Here is a 19,795-nt window from a genome sequence, read left to right as displayed (position 1 = left end):
TTCATGGCTTCTATAATTGGTGAGTGCGCGTGCGTATGTGTGGGTATGCACACCAATACAACCTGCTGAAGGAGAGGCAGCACTTTATAGACTACCATCATGCCTGTTGCTGATCACTTATTTTCTTAGCTTCTTTGACTTATAAAATAAATCAATCTGGAAAAAAAAACTTCCTAATGTTTCAGCGGTGTGGAGATCTCATGTTTCTTCTGGACAGATTTTGGTTCCATGTAATCACATTGAATTCATATATTACACCTGTGCAGGTAAAATGAAAAAGTATAGATTGTAGATTTTTGTTGGTCATAGAAAAGATTTTATTTATTCCATCAACAGATTGACATGATTCATTGGAATCTGGATAATGTCTTAGTGTCCCACCTCATACATGTGAAGAGGGTCCTCTCCTTAAATTCACTCCAACATCTGCTCTGATGTGAAGGGAAGCTGAGTCACAAACTATCATTGCAAGAAGAATTTCTTCCATATTAAACTCAGTTTCCAAAATTTCACATTGTAAGAGGTTTATCCATTTCTCATCTATTGTGGATTAACACATCTGACTTTCAAACCTGCACCACCAACCACAATTCATTATCAGAATCTTGTGGTTGTAGAAGAAGAAAAATAATTGCGCCTCAACAAGGATCAATTCAGATGATGGAGGATATGAGGACAGGAACCCTTTCACCCACAGAGACAAAGCCCCAATGCAGCCTTCAGTGAGGCAGATCGAAGGCACCGTGTGACCGACCTCAGGGAGCGTGACGGTGCTTAACGCCTTTAAACCAGATCAGAACATGTTAAAAACACCAAACCCTGTGATCTAACACAAATAGAGAACCTCCCCTGCAGTCGGTCACACTAACACACCTCACAGGCCAACAACGTGGTCAATGGTACTTCATAGGCACTTTTGTCAAAGCAACAGGTACTGCACAGATAAACATACAGCAATTAATGTTGTCAGAAATGATCTTGTAGAAAATAGAAAGCAGGAATCCTGTCAACTCCATGTTTAACATAGAACAAAACAATGTTAATCAACAATCTGCCTAACAGCCACAGTCCTTGGAGTCAGTTTACTTCATCTTAAAACATGATTAACATTGAAAAGTAAAGCATCACAGCTTTTTCCATTTTGACACCAACTGTTATGTTTATCAAGAACATAATCACTTTGAGTTAAATCGAGAGGACGCACAAGGCAGAACCTGAATGAAGGGTTTGAAACTCTGCTCCCTTTCCGACATGCCCGCTCTTCTTTCTGACTAAGCTTTAATGAAGTCGTCACAATGTAAACAGTACAAGCTAAAGGTCCAGTAGTGCATTCTGGTGAATGTAGCGCCCTCTACTGTCAGATGTTATGATTGGAGTTAAAAGTACAAAATCAGTGTGACTCAACATTTAGCAGGCCTACCTCCTACCTCAGGACAGGACAGGTTTATCTCATTTGCAGCGTATGTCACCAGCCAGGCAGAACATCAGGAAAGTCAAAATGGCAAACATTGGCAATGTTGCTGGAGAAATAAGTCAAACATGATCACCTGAGAAGATCAAAGTCTACCAAAGCAGCCACATGGATCATTTTCTCTCCTTAAGGCCGAGCTTGTGAACATCCAGCTGAGACTACTGATTACTGCAATTTCTCCCGGAGTCACCTGTGTCTAATACAGTATGTTACACCTACAGCAGGCAGAATAAATAGGAATTACTATGTTTCCCCCACGTGTGGATAATTCACTATTCTACTTGATCGACACTCACTGAGATTCAGCTCTGGCATTCATTTCTCTTCCAAAGGAGAAAAACAGAGGAAACTATATGAAATAACAGAAAGAAGAAAACACCAAAGTGGTGTTTCATGCAGAACTGAGTGCAAAAATACCACACAGGTGGTGAATTTCATTTTGAATATTAAGGACAAGAAGCGTAAGCTGAGGACAGTTGCTGGACAGACCAGTCGATCCCACAGGAGACTTGAATTTTGATAGAATTTTTTACCTAAATAAAGATTATATCGTGGACACCTGGCTGCTCATGAACACCTGTAGTGATACAACACTAAAAATACCTTGCAAACATTCTATGGTGGCTGAATGTGTCACAGCTCCATTACACAGGTAAGGATGCCCTTTAAAATAAACACAGCCAACTTTTCCCCCACAGACTCAGATTAGTGAAAGCAGCTTGGGGCATTTCACGATGATTTAACCCTCTGCATCGGAGCACAAGAGAGATATAATGCATTTCTTTCATGTAGAGAAGCACAGTGGTGGCAGGTCTCCACATCCCAGAGGATCCTCCACTAATCTCAAAGCTCAGTGGCAGCCATCTCCTCTGTAAAGACAGGGGGCAGTACCACCAGATGCACTCCTTCAGGGACCCCACCAAATTACAACAAAACCTAAAAGCAGTTAAAGTTGTTTCTCTGTGCATTAGTAAAGGAGTCACCGCTGGGCGAGGGTGGACGGTGGCCGGAGGTCACCGTGATGAGCTGCGCTCCTTGCTGACACAGTCATCCTTGTTGCTGGAGTCTCCGTTGGCCATCGAACAGGTCTTCCGCTTTTTCCTGCGGTGAGACATGGCGTCCCCTTCCGAGCCCGACCCCGCCTGTTAGGAACAGAGTGTACAAGTGTTTGTGGGGGGTCGGGGATGATACATTATGTACATGTTCAACCTGCTAAACTTAAACAGTGTTACATATGAATTGTGTATCAAGTTACAGCTGTCCAGACATGTGTCATGTTTTAACACCTGTTGCCAGAAATTACAGCATCTTGAATGGCTGTGTTGAGGGGTTTGTTCTTAGAGACTGGGTCTTTATAGGAGCATGAGCTGTTTACAATTTGTTCAGATTCCTTTGTCAGCAGAACATTATGATACAGCAAACATAAAGGATATCCTATGGCCTCACTTTTTACGTCTCTGAAACAGTTTGTATTTGATTTAGTACTGAATCAGTGTTTGGTTGAAACAAGTTGAATCTTTGTTAATCAATGTTTTCTTCTGCCAGCCTCCAATTATACTGACATTAGGGAGAGTATTAGTAAATGCATTTGAACAAGTCCAAGTATTTTCCTCATGTGTGACAGCAGCTTCTGCATTGGCATGTTTTATGTCATGGACCTTTGAGTCTAAGAGGAGGAGTGACCGACCGACCAAGAGGGTTCAGCTGGAAATGTCAGCAGACATTTAGTCCCAGGCTAGATTTACGAGGTCAGGTCAGATTCACTGGTCAGTTTACAGCACAGATGAGAAGGTGCTAATCACCGGGGGTCTGCAGGACAAATCTTTGGAGAACAAGTCTATTTCATCAATCTGATAGAAAGTGGTGCTGTCTGAATGTTTTTCACTCATGTTTGGACTTGTTTCAGATGGAAATGCACAGGCAGGGTTTGTGCACGTGTTTGGGGCAACTTACAGTATGGCTGCACGCACTATAAACAACCTGATAACTGTAAGACAACACCCCACTATGGGGCTCCTGTGTTATGTTTAGTGTTCCTATTAATGCACAGTGTGTGTGTGTGTGTGTGTGTGTGTGTGTGTGTGTGTGTGTGTGTGTGTGTGTGTGCGTGTGTGCGTGTGTGTGTTGGGTTCACAACATACATCTGAGTCAGAGTCAGATGAGCTGGAAGAAGAGGAGGAAGAAGAGTCGCTGGAGCTGTCAGATGCAATTCCAGTGGACTCCTGCAGGTCCACCTGGTCTGCCAGCACTGCCATGTCAGGCCTCTCCTGCTTCAGAACACTGCAAGAGCGACAGGACGAAAAACCAGAGAGGGTCAACAGAATTCGTTTCAACAATCCAACACACACACAACTGTTTTTACATCCAAATTATAGATGATTAAAACAGAGTCAAAACAAGAACCAAATTCGGGATTTCTTACCGGTACCACTTCCTGGACAGCTTGGGCCGGCCTCGGACGGTTTTGTGCCACACGATGGGGAAGTTGGTTGTGCTGGCAAAGTTCTGGGTTACAGCGATTGTTGTGTCCAGGTTGAGCACCACATGCCACCACCCGCCTGGGGACACACAGCTAGTTACTATTAACATGAAAAAAACGCTCCGCTGCAGCTTTGTTCAGACAAGTGCTTCATGACAGCTCGTACTGATGTTTGTCCATCATCATTGGCCGCTATTATGGTTAATAAAAGATAACGCCCTGATTTAGAATCCAACAGCACTTCTTGTGGCCATTATCACCTACAAAGGCGGAATTTAATCATGCCAACGGGGCAGCTGAAGGTTTAGTTGGACCTCACCGCTATCTTAAGCCTTGTTGGCATTACGTTAATCTAGGTCACACAGCTGTAACATCTTGCCACCTTAACCTTAATTTTCAGACGGTGCAGTATTACCTGCTATTCCTGTGCGTCTCTCCAAACCAGTCTGTGTTCTCTTCACACAGCTTACAAGTAAGATAGAGCTTGAGCAAAGTCACAGCTAAACACCAGCAAAAGCCTCAACTTGTCTCATTTAAAGATGAAGCATGTTTTGGGAATGAACAGCCATTTCTCATTTAAAGGAGGATTCTTCTTCACTGACCAGGCACAAAAACAGTCTCCCCAGGTCTTTGGAGGATCTCCAGGGGTGTGAACTCTGGAGGCCAGTTTGGCTGCTGTGTGCGGGGGTACACCACATTGAACCAGGTGATTGCCTCATCCTGTTGATTGCCTCCGTCCTCCCTCGTCACCTTGATGAGCTCTCTGGGTGTGTTGGTGGGAAAGAGGCACCAGCGTTTGTGGCCGTGCACTAAGGCGTTCCAGGCACTGGTGCCAAGTGGGTCAATGTGGATGCCCGTGCCGGAGCGAGAGGGGCCCATTACGAACCATCTGCAATGCAGAGAAGATCACTGTCATCATTGTATCTAACATGCTCCGATATCTTACAGAGTATCTGTTTTAATCCCATTGCTAATAGCCACAGTTGTGTGCTGTTTGATCTATACGAAAGGGTTATAATGACTAAACCAAACCTGTAAGGAGGTCTCCGTTTCTCGCCTGCAAACTGGAACAGATCGTCCCGGAAGTAGACGGGCACCTGGTAGTCCTCCAGCAGCTTACGGCGCTTAGCGTGCTCACCATAGCTGCTGTCAAAAATGTACAGAGGGCTGTCGTCCCTTGTCGATTCCAAGTACTCCACATAGTACTTCATCTTCATCTTAACCGAGTAACCGTCGTTGTCTTCCCCACACTTGAACTTCTGATTGCGGTACTTGCGCTTGAGGCGTTCCATAGTCCATTTTTCTCGGGCAGGCCAGCTTTCCTGGGAATTCGCCAGGACAACGGGCTTGTACGGTCGCTCAAATCGCCGGATGAACTCTTCAGGGGAGAGATGCAGAGTATCTACGCGCTCAACGTTGTCCTGGTAACAAAGCATATATCAGTGCACAAAGCAAAGGATGTGTACATCTGACATCAAGGGACAACGTAACAGAATGGGAGCACCACACAGTACCACAGCTAAATGATGACAGCTGATCACAATTCAACATTCATTTGAAATATATCATATATTAGAGAATTGTGTGCAAAATGCTAAACCATGCTCATGCAATCTACATCATCTAGTCTACTTAGATGGCTTCAGTTTTGCCTGTAGCTGCAGCTAAGCATCAGAATGGTTGACTACAAAAAGCTAAAAGGAACAAAATCCTTCTGCTAAAACGAGATACTGAACATATTTATGAGTAACAACTGAACGTGTCTGTGAATTGAGAAGCTGCATGTGGTAGATGGGCAGCCTAGAGCTCATTTGTGGTATAAATATGAGCTTTAATTGTGATTTCACACCAGAGTGACGTTACCCAATACCGTTCCTGATCAATTGGGATGTGCTGTTAAGTAAAAGGCTGGCCTGGCAAATCACTAAAACACAATGAATTTAAAATGTTTCTATTTACTTCATATCTTCCAATAGAATCTAAATCTAAATATGGGAAAAGTCTTAATTAGGAAGAATGATGATGAAGTTTGTTTTCACTTGGGGATTTGTGGTATTGCGTTGGGTGAACGTCACATGTTTGGATAATAAAGGATAAGTGTTCAAATGTGCTCTACAAGTCATATTGAAATATTAAACAACGTATTTGCTTCCAAGTCTTGTACGCAATGGTGGCCATAAAGGAGCAGAGCGGCACATTAGGGGTCGAGCTGCCTACGTGACCAGCTGCACAAACACAGTGAAGCGTTAGCTCGCGTAGCAGCTACATCACAGTAAAGATCGGTGGTTGCTTGCAACATTGACAGTTACCTTTACGGTCTGGTGTGTCAGGTCGAATGTCTCATGATAACCGTGTTTTATCCAGTCTATAGACTCCTTCAACTCGGGCCGGGCGCTCCGTTTCGCCTCTTTAATCCTCTTCTTACTCTTATGGTTCATTCCTTCACCTGGCTCAGACAGAAAGCGTGATTCGCAGCCGCTTAGCTAGCGAGCTAAACTGGACTTCCGGGAGAAACACATACGCTAGTCTGCGCTGTTTGGCTACCCGGCTAGCTCACCTTAGTTGCTCTTTCAGCAACGCATCAATAAGCAGTAGGGACGTATTGTGAAAGACTCCTACTCGGATCTATACCAACAAGTATGGCTACAGTTCTGAGCCTGTCTTGTAAATATACTCAGAAACCTCGTTGCCTAGTTAGCCATATGTTTTCTTTGCAGCTAGCTGGCAGACGATACAATGCATGTGTAGCCGAACATGATCGCCATGAATAACTCCAGCCCACTCTGCAGATACTAACATCCTATTGGCTACAGCTAGACAAAAACAGTTATTGATTGGATCAGGTCTTCCCGCCCAGCCTATACGTGTATTTCATTGGCTGTTCGGCACGTCACTCACGTCGAGGTTAGAGGGAAAGGGAAGCGACGCGATCGTTGGCGGCTACACCACAGTGTGTCCACATGGGTCTGTTAGGAAGTACAGAGTCACATTGTAAACTGAATATGTCAGTGATTAAAACGACGTAATGGACGAATGCTTATCCGAAACACCGAGCGTAGTTTACAAAGACTTTACATTTGAGGAAATCAACTCGCAGCAGTCACTAGCTGTCTCCATACCTGAGGTGTGTTCGTTCACAGACAGCTACGGTTTCATAGTTAGATCATTGTCTTGAGATTATTTAACATATAACGTGAAACTGTATTCGAGTAAAAGTGAGGTAACCAATGTCTCAGTGTTGTTTCGTTGACAGAAGTTAAAATAATTCAATTTAAAGGTGCATTGCTTCTATAAAGGGATGTACAGAAGATGCCCCCTCATGATTCTTATTTTAATCCCAAAATTATGTGTGTGTGTAGTTCTTTCACACAAAATTGCACTTTCTAAAATTCAAATCTGGGCTACTGAAGCTATTTTGCCTCTAATTCTTCCAGTTCTGCATGGTCCATGATGAGGTTGTGTGTATGCAGACACACAACATGAGGCTAATTACTTCTCTCGTCATGTATTTAGGGAAATTATAAGGAAGGCCAGTATGGAATTGCCCAAGAGAACATGTAGCAGGACTCTCATTGCACGTTGCTTCATTTGTGATTTTCCTGAACCCTGTAAATGTCCTTCTCAGGTTCTAGATCCACAGTATGGCATGTATGTGTGGCCCTGTGCAGTGGTGCTGGCTCAGTATCTGTGGACACACAAGAGCCAGCTGAGGGACCAGACGGTGCTGGAGGTGAGAAGCTTTGTATGGCACCTGTACTTTATCCACCTGTTGTCATAGTGAAGATCCCCTTCAGATGCGACATCATTTCTTCATAGCTGGGTGCAGGTGTGAGTCTCCCGGGTGTCGTAGCTGCAAAGTGCGGCGCTAAGGTGATCCTGTCAGACAGCACCAAGACACCGCTCTGCCTGGAGAACTGCAGACGCAGCTGTGAAGCCAATAGCCTCCCAGATGTGTGTGTGCTGGGCCTGACCTGGGGACAAGTCTTACCAGATGTTGTTCTCCTTCCCAAGTTGGACATCATCCTGGGATCAGATGTTTTCTACGAGCCAGAAGGTTTGCTTTCTTTCTGAAGAACCAGTTTACTTTTAAGTGTACAGGCTTGAGCCATCTGTATGAAAACTGAGGTGAAATGAACCCGTTTCAGATTTTGAAGATGTCCTGGTCACAGTTGCATTTCTTCTAAGGAAAAACCCCAAAGCCCAATTTTGGACAACGTACCAAGAAAGAAGGTACAGTAAGGCTTTCTCTTTAGCCTCTTTAACACTATGTTAGGCAGGTAATCACTGGAAACAGACATGTAACCCAGTCCATCACCCTGCATCACCGTTTATTTATATAAATATGCTGTTTTATGTTTCAGTGCCGACTGGTCCATTGAAGCATTGCTCCACAAATGGAAACTCAGGTGTGTCAACGTTCAGCTGGAAAGTTTTAATGCTAATAAAGGTTGTTTAGCTGGATCAACACTGCCAGGCAGCCACAGCATACAAATGATGATCATCACTCTGAAGACAGAAGACGGACCATTATAGACTCAAGCTCTGAGGATTTCCTACTGGTTCCCTTTTCTTGATTTAGCACCAACCCCTCTCTTCACTTCTTCCCAAATAAGAAAAAGGCTTCATCTGGAAAATGTTTGTGATGGAATTTATGAATAAAATAAGTTACAAAAGCCAATGTTGCCAGGTCAGGCTCTGGATCAACCCTTATCTTTAATCATTTACTCATGTGTAGGACCAGTCAGTGTTTAATAGCATTTTACTCTCAGTCCATCTGTCTGTGTGCACAGGAACTGAATTCATACTGGAAAGCTGAGGAAATCAAGAGTGAGGCAATTTCAAACAATCCACCTTTAATCAAATTTATCTCATTTTACATTACCATTTGGGAAAAATTTCATCCTAAAAAGGCTGAAATTGTAGCAACCATACCACTGGTAGTCACAGGAGCATTCTGGGGAATGCTGGATACAGCCAAGTAACTCAGCAGAGCAACACGCCACCTTAACAGCTAACCAGCAATACTCAACTGCTACACAACTGCGCCTAGTGCACACAAAAAAAAAATACAAGCAGGATTAGAATGATAAAGAAGAAATAGAAAACCTACAAATTTGTGTTCTGCAGGAAATGAGTACGACTGTATTTAAACATAAAAACTTAACGTAAAATGAATCTGATGGCTTTTAATCGGCCCAACAGTTTTAAAACTTAAGGGAACCGTCTTTCAGACTTCTAACCAAACTACAGTCTGCACTCTTCAGCCATTTTGGAGCACATTCCAAACGCATTTACATTTTAAATGTAATGTATAAGTCAATGTGCTCAAAATTAACTGCTGCCCTGTCCAACAAAGACCTTAGAGCTTCATAAAATGTGTGCATTCATATAAAAATAACATACAGGGAAATGCATGTGGAAATGACTAAAGCAAATATTAATGTTCACCCCTAATTTGCTCACCGTGTCTTTATTATGCTGAAAGAGGATGAAAGTTGGCAGATTTTTCTTAATAATGGGAGGAGAAGCTGTGCACGATACTGTGCTAACACAACGGGTATGAGGGGAAAGAAAACCAAGGCAGCCCGGACTGATACAAATGTTCACATTGCATATAACACCGCTGCAGCGTCACCCCCCCTCCCCCTCCCGCAACTCAAAGTAGACATTTAAGTTTCGAAACTGGCGGGAAGTAAATTAAAAAAAGCAAAAGCACATCAATGAAATCAGTTTGGGGATTAGGCATGGAAGACACAATAACCTCTTAAAGCAGGAAACTGTTGCTTGGGTGGGATCCAGTCTTGAAGATGAAGGTCTGTAGGATTCACCTGAAAACTGTCAAAATAAAGAACAGTTAGAGAAACAAATAGACACTCGGCAACAGGTTTTTTTTCTTTCTCGTTTGTAAACTTTTGGTCTGAATAAAGGAAGTTCTACAGCCTACCCGGAGCTCACTTTATGTCAGAAAGAATGTATATTGTGGCACTGAATGGGTTAATCATCCATCGTCTTGAATTCTAATGGGAAGTGTCAACACAAAGTTCACATTCTGTCAACTCAAATCAGTCCATTGACCCTAAGTCTCATGTTCATGCCGTAACCAATGGGGACACTTTCTTTGGACGAGTGAACCATAGCGTGTCTCAGATAGAGACCAACAGGCCTGTATTTGCATTTTTAAAATGGAGAACAATGTCAATGTACACACCCCTAACCTGGGTCAACGCCTACTTGCCAACAACAAGCGATGCTAATTTTAAGTGGAAGCGTTCCAAATGTGTTTAGAGGCTGCGCTCACACTTAAGTTCCTGCGTTGTGCTGTTGGAACTATGCGACTGGCTGTCTTTGACTTTTAAGCGGGACAGAAAAAGCTACCCTTAAGATTACAGCTTCGCTATACGCTTTGCACCAAGACCCAAAAGAAGATGTAAATGAAGACTTTGTCGTGTTTGATTGAAATGGCATGCAAGGTGGAAGTGAGGACAGAAAATGGGACTGAACAGAATGGGACTGACATTTGGAGAAAAAGTTAGACAAACCTTGGTTCCCCTCAAACACCAAGAGCCCCCTCTGGGCCGGGGGACCCAACCTGGAGAAATGTCTATGTCCAATGGTGGCCAGTCAGACGTACCTCAACACCAAACCCCAACCATGACTGCCTCCACCCTGCTGCACAGAAAGCCTCACAGGCAGCAGGCGGCCCGTGGGCAGCTCACCACACCTCTCTAACTGCTCATACAGCTCAGCTCATACTCCGCTTTAGCAAACTGGATGCCGCAGCTTGGGAAGGAGAGAATTCCAGATTTTGTTTACCATCAGAACTGTTCTTTAAAAAAATAAATAAATATATATATATATAAATATATTCTGCTTTGACATTTACTGAAAACTAGAGTCTAAGTCGGTGTGGCAGGAAGTGACAAATCAATCCACGGATTTACATTACAGATCAAATTCAGGGAGAAAAACATGTCTCCACAACAAAAAGAGTATTTTGTATAAGTTTGTAATCAACCTCAAATGTATCTGCCACATCATGGTTTCTACAATTCCCTTGTATAGAATAACAGGTGTTTCAATACGATGGTTGCATATCTTCCAAACTTTCACGTGGCTTTGCTGCAGTTCATCTCCCACCCCTCCCACCTGTCTTAAACTATCTCCATATCACAGTGCCCATGTTGTGGATACATACCCATTGCTGGTGCATTATGGGGATCCCCCTCCATTTTCTGGTGCCGACTTGGGCTGGCTTTTGGATCTTGATCTGGATTCTCTTTTACATGGAGGGGTGTGACTTCTGGATCTAGATTTGGACCTGGATCTAGACCTGGAAGGAGACCTCGACTTGGATTTGGACTTGGACTTGGACTTTGACTTGGCCTTCTTCTCCTTGGGAGAGTGGGACTTCGACCGGGAGTAGGAGCGAGATCTGGATCTGCTGTAGCGGGATCGGCTTCTGGAACGAGATCGGCTCCTGCTGCGGGATCGGCTGCGTCTCCGGCGTCTGGGGCTGGGGGAATGGCTGAATACATTCAGTGCATTGAGTTATTGTATTTGTACAATTTTAAAAAAGTCAAGGTTCTTCGTGGCATTTCAGGATAATAAAACTTGCTGCTTTTCTGATAAAGAGGACAAAGTAATCTTGCAGAGATTTAACTAGGGCTAAGAAGGCGGTTATGTGCAAAAAACAAACAATTGGAACTTTCCTTAAAGCCTCATAACTTATCATTAACCCCTTAATCACATGGTCCCAGTAAAGCACACTGGCAGATAGAGACAACTGAATGGCGGCTAGAATTGATGTGGCTGTGGGGGGAGGGGAGAATATGTAGTGCGCAAATTATCAAAACGCGAGATCCCAACAGGACCGCCATTGAAATTTAAAAAAAAGTAGTTTGGGTTCTGAAATGAATTAGCATTTCACCGTTTAATGGCGGCTGCGTACAAGCGAAACGCAGTTATCGTCCAACGTGGTCGTTCTTACCTTCTGCTTCGACGACCATGGCCCGAGTACCGCCGAGGGGGTCCGCCGCGCCGACCCCCGCTGTAGTAGGAGTCTGGGGGTCTGCCGTACCGGGCCATCTGGACCCGCAACTCGCGTCCATCCAGCAGCGCGCCGTCCATGGCGTCCATTGCGTCCTCAGCGTCACGTTTGTCGTGGAAACGCACAAAGGCGAAGCCCCGGCTATCTTTCGAGTTACGATCCCGCGGGATGTAAACGTCGCCTACCCGGCCATACTTTTCGAACACTCGTCTCAGGGTTTCGGGAGTTGTTCGATAAGTAAGGTTATCCACTTTTAAGGAAGTCATGCCGTCGACATTGGGCGGAGGCCTTCCGAAAGCCATGGCGCTCATCTTGAGGCCTTGACCAAAATGAAAGCAGTTTAGAACTCGACGGCTATAGCCAAAAAAACACAACGATTAAACTTACACTCGATTACCGATGGTTTAAATCTGAGCGCGTAGCAAATCGGTGTAGAAACACGCGTGATCGTTCAGCACAGCGACTCCGCACCGTCGCCTCGTCGCTCTTAGCAGCTCGCTACCACGAACCGCCTCAAACCAGCGACTCTAAGAAGGAACTTCCGCCTCTTCTTGACGACTGGAAAACAACAAAACTGTACCTTACCGCCATCAACTGGCAAGTGCTAGCAACTGCAGTCACGAAGGGTAGTGGAAAAGTGAACATTTGGGTAAATAAAATTGATCTTGTATGGTATTCAGAGCGAAACAAACTTAAATAGCAAACACACAACACAATAAATTAAGCAGAATGTTTGATAGAAATACGAACAAGCTGGGCCGTTTGCATATATTTTGTTTACAGTTGTCAATAATTTAATCTAATTACTGAAAATAATAATAGTAATTTTGACATTCATACCAATTAAATTAAAACATGAGAAGCAAGTTCTAGCTAAATGTAATGCGGGAAAATTGATGCAGAATGGCTTCTATCGACTTTTTCTCAACATATTACGATTTTAATATAGATTAGAAAAGAAAAAAAATATACAACTATGCATATATTTATTTATGCGCGAAAGAAGAAGGAGTTTATAGGGCGTCGCAATGTCCACATATTTGCCATATTTGCCATATTTGCGATCTCAAAATCCCGGAAGTGAACCGCTTCAATCCAACGAACAAGACATATCCTGGATAGGCTGATACAGATTCGTCCCTCCACAATTTAACCCTATCACAGTGTTTGTAGATTTACTATTAACCCTCTCCGTAGCATAGTATAGCTAGCTCAGCACCACGGTCAGCTGATTGACTCACATGACGGCGTTTTCATGTTTTGGGCAAGTCATAATTACCGATGCTGGGAAAATACTCCAGGAGATCCGGTTTTACACGAACAAAAGTGTCATATTTAAGTTAATGCTGTAAGTGTGTGAAATAGACGATTAGCTAAGGACATGGGATATTCCACCAGGAGCTAACTATGTCGCTAAGAGGACAGTGAGTTTGCACAAAGAAGAGCAGCAGCAAGATTAGCTAAAACAGCTCCAGCTTTGTCGGTAAGTTTATGCCAGAATTGTTTCCTTAAACTTGATGTGATATAAAAACAAAAAGATCTATCTGTCTGTTGGGGTAAAGGTTAGTCGTATTTACTTTACACCAAACCGCCCAACTCATGTTTTAGAGATCGGTACATTTAAAAATAGAAACTATGTACTTGGTGGTGATTCATTGTATTTCTGTATTTCAAACCGCATTTCCTTCAGATGAGTCCAGCTTTCATCTTGAGGTGTACTTAGCTTAGTTTAGGTTAGTAAGAGATTTAGAGTAAAATAATATTGTAAAAGTTAGGATTTGATTGAAAACGGGTTCAAAGCTACAGAAAGTCAGAGCTGTAGAGGCAATAATCATGCTTTTAAAAACCGAAGTGTGCTGTAAACGATTGCCATGAGAATATTTTACACCTGTTCTTGTTTTATCGTTCAGTCCCTCAAGGAATCCCACTCTTCAAAATGGGTCCGGAGGGGAAGAAGCTACTGAACATCATTGTTCTTGGCTTCGGCTTTATGTTCATTTTCACTGCTTTTCAAACATGTGGCAACATAGAGGTGAGTTCAATTTACTGACGCACGTTCCACATAACTCGCACAGAAAGTAACATCGTCTGTCGATACACAGAAACACTGATGCAGTCCACTTTCTTAAAATCTCCCCAGCAAACTGTTATCAAGAGCATGAATAGTACCGAATTCAGTGGGAGTGGATACACAAGGTAAAGTAATGTCGTCTCTACAACCTCACTAACGTCTTGATGTATCTACAAGGCACAGCATTCTCTGTAATCTACCCTGTACGTTTCCAGTATTGATTCAGACATGGTGCCAACTGCCTTTTAACAACATGGTGTAATCAGATTTGTATAACTCAAGAAGGCCAGAGAGAAAATTGAATCTTAGGTAAATAGTTTAGAGAACAAGGTTGATTTTGACTTGACTGCATGCCGTGAAAAGGGCCCCAGGCAAGATTTCCTGCTCAGAAAAATGCCGTGGTCATACCGGTCTTGTCTACAAAGCGTTGTGTTGTTGCAGCCGTCTGTGGGTTTGATTAGGTACAAATGACTCGTCACATGATGCCTCAGTCACAACTGTCTTTACTATGCTCTGTTGGTTATAGCATGGCCATCATCTATGGAGTTTTCTCTGCATCCAACCTGGTCGCTCCATCAGTGGTGACTCTCATAGGACCTCAGATTTCGATGTTTGTCAGTGGGCTTTTGTACAGGTAATGAACCCACGCTGATGAATAATAGCCCCATCACCACCTCTCCATGCCCACCCAGGCTCTCAAACCTCTTCATATTGTTTTCCCCCAGTGGCTACATTGCTATGTTCATCTGCCCGTACAATTGGAGCTTCTATACCGCCTCTGTGCTGGTTGGCATAGGTGCAGCAGGTAAAGTGACAGTGTTTACACAACATTTTATGCCTTCACAGATCATTTTATGCCACCATATGTTTTTATATCTTTTCTGATTTGTATTCTAGTGTTGTGGACTGCTCAGGGGAACGTCCTCGCCATCAATTCCACGGACACCACCATTGGACGAAACAGTGGCATATTTTGGGCTCTGCTGCAGTTCAGGTGAATGATCTTGTTTGTATGTGTTGTGGAGATCTGTGTGCGCCTCTTGAACATCCTTTTGAATGAAAAATGTCTCCACACCCTTGCCTCCTTCCAGCTTGTTCTTTGGAAACCTATACATATACCTTTCCTGGCATGGACATGATCACATAAAAGGTAGTAAAGCTCATCTTACTTTATTATTTGTCTAAGATTTGACTTCCTCTAGTGATGTCACTTCTTTTATTGTAACTTATTTTGAGCATGTGACTCACGTTGGCCTTGTGTGTCTCAGACGTGGACCGTCGGACGGTGTTCATCACCCTCACTGTTATCAGCCTGGTGGGTTGCTTCCTTTTCTTTTTGATCCGGAAACCTGATTCCATCGCCCCTCCGCCTGAAACTACAGAGCCGCTGCTGCAGACTGATATGACGGACAGCAACTCTACAGCCGTGTGAGTGTCATCGGGGTCACAATGCAATGTATCGGGGAAGGAGTTGGTGGATCAAACTAAAAAGGGTTCCCTGTCAGGCTAAGATGAGATGGCCGTAAAAAGAAATGCCGTTTAAAATGTCCAGAAAAATAATTTCTTTCAAATTGTGGGAACTCGGCTCGTCCCGCCCCGAGGAGGAACCATCCATTTTTTTTTGTGGATCTGTACGGGAGCAGACAGGCGACCTTTAACTGTAAATGCTATCCTTTGTTGTCTTTTCTGCATTTCTCGTTGAAACTGCTGTGATACAGTCGCCACGACGACCGAATCCAGTTTGTGTATGTGTTGGGGGTTTAATCTCAAAGAACAAATATGTCCATTTAAAAGGTCAAGAGACAGACATGTTTGAGGGAAAAGATCCATGATGATACAATTACACTAAGTGAGCGATCAGTATCAGCCGATCAGTTATCTGTCCATACAGTTCAGTCTCCCACTGTGTGACGTGGAGCGCTGATGATCTCCTCCTCTCTGTAGGTTGTCTCGCCCAGGCCTCTGCTCACAAGCTTTAGAAGCCTTTGGTAGGTTCCTCAAACAACCAAGAATTTCCATGTACTATATGGCCTCATGTGACTTGACAGTGCTCATGCATAACGCACACACACTCTCTCTCATTTGCAGTCAAAGCGTGTAAACTGATTGTCACCAAAGAGATGCTGCTGCTGAGCTTGTCTATAGCATACACAGGTGGGTGCAAGAACGTGACATACGTGCATGAGGTGGCAGTGTTGCAGTGAAGTTGATGTGGTGCATGTTCCTGTCTTTTGATCCGTTTTCTCTGACAGGCCTGGAGCTGACCTTCTACAGCGGCGTGTATGGGACATGTATCGGAGCCATGACAGCGTTTGGCTCCGACGCAAAGAGTTTGATTGGGATATCGGGCATTTTTATCGGCATTGGAGAGATCTTAGGTAAGCCTTTGAACCGTTATGTGTTATTGTCTGTGTCCTGTGATAGAATCCGGAAGTTACCTGAGAACTGTCACAAGGTTTTCCGTTTCCTCTCTCTAACTGTGGCTTCTTTTCATGACCAGGAGGGGGCATGTTTGGGATCCTGAACAAGTGTAATCGATATGGGAGGAACCCTGTGGTGCTGTTGGGACTCATCACTCACTTTGTTGCCTTCTTCTTGATTTTCCTCAACATTGCCAGCGATGCTCCTCAGGCCCCAGAGGCAGGAACACAAATGCAGACCTACATGACGCCCAGGTACCAAAAGCACCGCAACAGTGCAGACAAACACTGACCGCCATGTTCACAACACTGATTACGTCATACCCTTTCAACTCATATTTGTATTCTGTGTGTGTGTGTGTGTGTGTCAGCATCGGTGTAGCTTTGCTGTGCAGCTTCCTGCTGGGCCTGGGCGACAGCTGTTTCAACACACAGCTCCTCAGCATCGTCGGCTTAATGTTCCGCGACAACAGCGCCCCCGCATTTGCTGTCTTCAAGTTTATCCAGGTACGTTTCAGACTAGAGTAGGATGCGGCAAATATGTGTAGACAAGCACACAGCGATAGATCATTTTAATAGAAAATGTGGAGACTGACGCAGCGTTGGTGTTCTCTCTCTCTCCTCCCTCCCACAGTCCATTACGGCTGCTGTGGCCTTCTTCTACAGCAACCTCCTCCTGCTGCACTGGCAGCTGCTCATCTTGGTCGTGTTTGGCTTCGCGGGCACCGTGTCCTTTTTTGTGGCCGAGTGGGTTTCAGAGGCCAGCAGGCGCGAGGCCACAGACTATGACAGCATCTGACGTGTTACGCCAGTGAGGAGAGGAGGGCACAGTCGGGAGGTTTTCCATCAATCAACAGGTGGAAGAGTCAACCGGGAGGAAGATGGCGTTCCTCGTGGGTGACGACTCGCTGACCCGCCTCGACCTCAGCAAACAGACACTGACAGTGTATATATGTGCTGTATGTTTTTCACAGAACCAATCAGCCTGCAAGGAGGCTGACGGAGCCAAATTGACCTCATTTTGCTTTATTCCTCCCCTCACCGCCTTTATTTTCTGCACACTTTTATATTCATCAGAGCAAATGAACAGTTGACAGCACTTTGGATTCAAGTATAGATTTTAGCACCAAAATGTTACCGTTCAGAAATGCGCAATGTTCAGCAGCTGTGGATCTGAGCACCGGCGTTAAACCTGGAGGTTTCACATTTACCGTCAGTTATTGACAGAACAGCCATTCCTTGATTGAACAACTTTAATAGCACTGTTTGTCCTGATGTGCAAGCACAGGAGCACAGGAGAAACTTTACTGCTCTTATCTGCAGCACACTCAGCACTGCCTGCAACACTCTCGTAGATGGTCAGCTGCTGTCCTAAATTAATCAGGGTTTACAATATCAACGTGAACTTATACAATGTAAGAGAAAAGAATTTCAGGTGTGGAGGATTATCAAGAGGGTTTCCATTTGATGTGTCACTGAGGTAAACTTGCCTTCACTCCACAGATTATACGCTCATTCTCATACTGCGCCGTGTCTCCTTTGCATTTTTCCTGCAGCATATGTCTTCGGTTTAGTCGTAATAAGATCCAAAATGCCAGTGAGGAGACCTGCGACGCAGCATTCCATCAAACGTTTCATAATGTCAAGTGATTGATTGCATTTGGTTGGGATTTGTGAGAATTGGGCCCTAGAGGGAGCACTCCTTTTCCTTTTCCTTTTCCTGTTCCTGTTCCTGGGAAAAGCAAAGAGACGGTAAGAGAGTTAATGTGAACTCAATTAATGCTGTTTTCACTTTGGTGATCAAATGTTACACACAGATTTTTTTTGTTGGTTTGTTTTCATGACCAGCGTTGTTGCACGATGTGTGGGGTTTCTTGTTTTTAACTGATCTGCCGCCAAATCAGTGCTGAGTTCAGGCCTTAAGACACACACACTGTGTTTGCCTTTATGACATGTGATCATGGGAAAGAAAGAGATGCTGAAATTAGTCCATTTATCAATCGCAATTAATTTATTATGAAATTACATAATAAGGGTCATGCTCATGTTTTGTTTCGGGTTCATGATGCAAATTGCATTGGATGCAATCTATCTCAAGGATATTAAGGGAAATGCATGTGTACAATGACAGTGATTTTATACTTGAATGTAGTATTTACGAATTACATCTGAATTAATGCTTGCTTGTTTTTATTATCAATAAAATGTTATTTTGAACCGTTGTCTGGACTGGGATATGTGGACAAACAGGTGAGATATAATCTGAAGAACTGTCTTCACGTGGCGTACTAACATTGCTAACATGCTAAATATTACACTACACAAGCGTGTTCATGTAGGAGCATTTAGAATATGACTGACTTCAGATAGGTAAGACAATATACATAGGTTGAGGCGGCAAATGCCACTCATTATACACTTAAATGTTAAATTGTAATGACTTATAACTGAAAACTGATTAATCAAGTCTTCAACCCCCTTTTAAGCACCAAAAAGCGTCAAAGTTTGTAGCTGTCATGGATTTTTCCTATTGGATGAACGAAGCATGAACCCGTCACTTGTTGCTTAGCGACCAGCAAAGCTGCGAGTTGTTTCAACGTGGGAAGCCCGAAGGACGGCGGCGTCAGGCGGAACAGAACACCAGGGTAGACATCCGACGGCACCTTTCAAGATAAGAAAAACAATTTGATGTAATCTTCGAAATAAGATGCCAGAGTAAATACTACGAGCACACGTTGAGCATGAATCCGTCACATAATCTATCAACCAAAACTGGTTAATGTGTTAGCGCCTAAACGCTCATTTTACGTTTATTATGCCAATACAGTAAGTGACACCCTCGAAAAGCCTTAAACTCGCATGGACTTTTGAACCATCTTTGTATCGCGTTGTTTCTGTTTTTCAGCAACAAAACATGTGCGTTCGTATTCATTTATCTGGAAAATTCTCAATCAATCATATCAATATCACCACGGTTAAGTTAGTTACTATTTTACTTTGAAGGCAAACCGTATCTCTTTTCCGGCCTAACTGCCCCGCATTTGACGCAGTTGGTCCACTTTGAGGTTAAAACCTCCGTGATTCCTGCTGAGGGTGAGATGCAACACACAGCGGAAAACAGAGAGTCACCACCGTGTCTGTTTAGATCTGTTGTCACGCTGTTCACAGCATCTGTTTAGATTCTAACCGACACCGCGTTCCTTCAAATCAGCGTAGCTAGCGATGAGTTTTGAAGTTTGATAAACTAGCTCGTTAGTTAGCTAGTTAACGGGGTGAACGTCGATGTCTTCCTGTATGTATGTAAACA

General features: G+C 43.7%; 4 protein-coding genes across 9 annotated transcripts; 2 read left to right on the top strand and 2 right to left on the bottom strand.

Moving 5' to 3' along the window:
* Nucleotides 1-679: 679 nt before the first annotated feature.
* Nucleotides 680-6,708, bottom strand: jmjd6 (jumonji domain containing 6, arginine demethylase and lysine hydroxylase). Its single transcript, XM_076142727.1, has 6 exons — nucleotides 6,260-6,708; nucleotides 4,983-5,371; nucleotides 4,553-4,839; nucleotides 3,894-4,029; nucleotides 3,613-3,751; nucleotides 680-2,613 (listed from the first exon to the last, which is right to left on the bottom strand). Exons 1-6 carry the CDS (start codon nucleotides 6,386-6,388, stop codon nucleotides 2,485-2,487), a joined length of 1,209 nt encoding a protein of 402 aa, XP_075998842.1. The 5' UTR covers nucleotides 6,389-6,708; the 3' UTR covers nucleotides 680-2,484.
* A 158-nt stretch (nucleotides 6,709-6,866) lies between these two features.
* mettl23 (methyltransferase 23, arginine) lies at nucleotides 6,867-9,084 on the top strand. The gene is made up of 5 exons (XM_076142736.1): nucleotides 6,867-7,074; nucleotides 7,576-7,680; nucleotides 7,767-8,004; nucleotides 8,096-8,180; nucleotides 8,312-9,084. Exons 1-5 carry the CDS (start codon nucleotides 6,976-6,978, stop codon nucleotides 8,481-8,483), a joined length of 699 nt encoding a protein of 232 aa, XP_075998851.1. The 5' UTR covers nucleotides 6,867-6,975; the 3' UTR covers nucleotides 8,484-9,084.
* On the bottom strand, nucleotides 8,787-12,542 carry srsf2b (serine and arginine rich splicing factor 2b). 5 transcript variants are annotated; one of them, XR_012961031.1, is made up of 5 exons: nucleotides 11,938-12,542; nucleotides 11,146-11,475; nucleotides 10,490-10,730; nucleotides 9,712-9,785; nucleotides 8,787-8,996 (listed from the first exon to the last, which is right to left on the bottom strand). XR_012961031.1 is itself a non-coding variant. In XM_076142737.1 (3 exons), the coding sequence occupies exons 1-2, from the start codon at nucleotides 12,306-12,308 to the stop codon at nucleotides 11,160-11,162; spliced, it is 687 nt and encodes a 228-aa protein (XP_075998852.1). In that variant the 5' UTR covers nucleotides 12,309-12,542; the 3' UTR covers nucleotides 8,787-9,785; nucleotides 11,146-11,159. The 5 variants fall into 5 exon arrangements, 2 of the variants coding, with proteins under 2 accessions (XP_075998852.1, XP_075998853.1); XR_012961029.1 differs by having other exon boundaries at nucleotides 8,787-9,785; XR_012961030.1 differs by lacking the exon at nucleotides 10,490-10,730.
* Nucleotides 12,543-13,147: 605 nt separating this feature from the next.
* On the top strand, nucleotides 13,148-18,705 carry mfsd11 (major facilitator superfamily domain containing 11). 2 transcript variants are annotated; one of them, XM_076142724.1, is made up of 14 exons: nucleotides 13,148-13,480; nucleotides 13,908-14,029; nucleotides 14,100-14,193; nucleotides 14,595-14,702; nucleotides 14,794-14,873; nucleotides 14,966-15,062; nucleotides 15,160-15,218; nucleotides 15,337-15,496; nucleotides 16,013-16,056; nucleotides 16,157-16,222; nucleotides 16,321-16,446; nucleotides 16,569-16,743; nucleotides 16,860-16,995; nucleotides 17,123-18,705. In XM_076142724.1, exons 2-14 carry the CDS (start codon nucleotides 14,014-14,016, stop codon nucleotides 17,285-17,287), a joined length of 1,326 nt encoding a protein of 441 aa, XP_075998839.1. In that variant the 5' UTR covers nucleotides 13,148-13,480; nucleotides 13,908-14,013; the 3' UTR covers nucleotides 17,288-18,705. The 2 variants fall into 2 exon arrangements, with proteins under 2 accessions (XP_075998839.1, XP_075998838.1); XM_076142723.1 differs by having other exon boundaries at nucleotides 13,153-13,480; nucleotides 14,138-14,193.
* Nucleotides 18,706-19,795: the final 1,090 nt, after the last annotated feature.

This window comes from Genypterus blacodes, unplaced genomic scaffold (assembly GCF_046128005.1).
Source record: "Genypterus blacodes isolate CSIRO-AG114 ecotype Tasmania unplaced genomic scaffold, CSIRO-AGI_Gbla_v1 ptg000022l_1, whole genome shotgun sequence".
NCBI classification, from domain to species: domain Eukaryota; kingdom Metazoa; phylum Chordata; class Actinopteri; order Ophidiiformes; family Ophidiidae; genus Genypterus; species Genypterus blacodes.
This window is presented reverse-complemented; position numbering and strand designations above follow the sequence as displayed.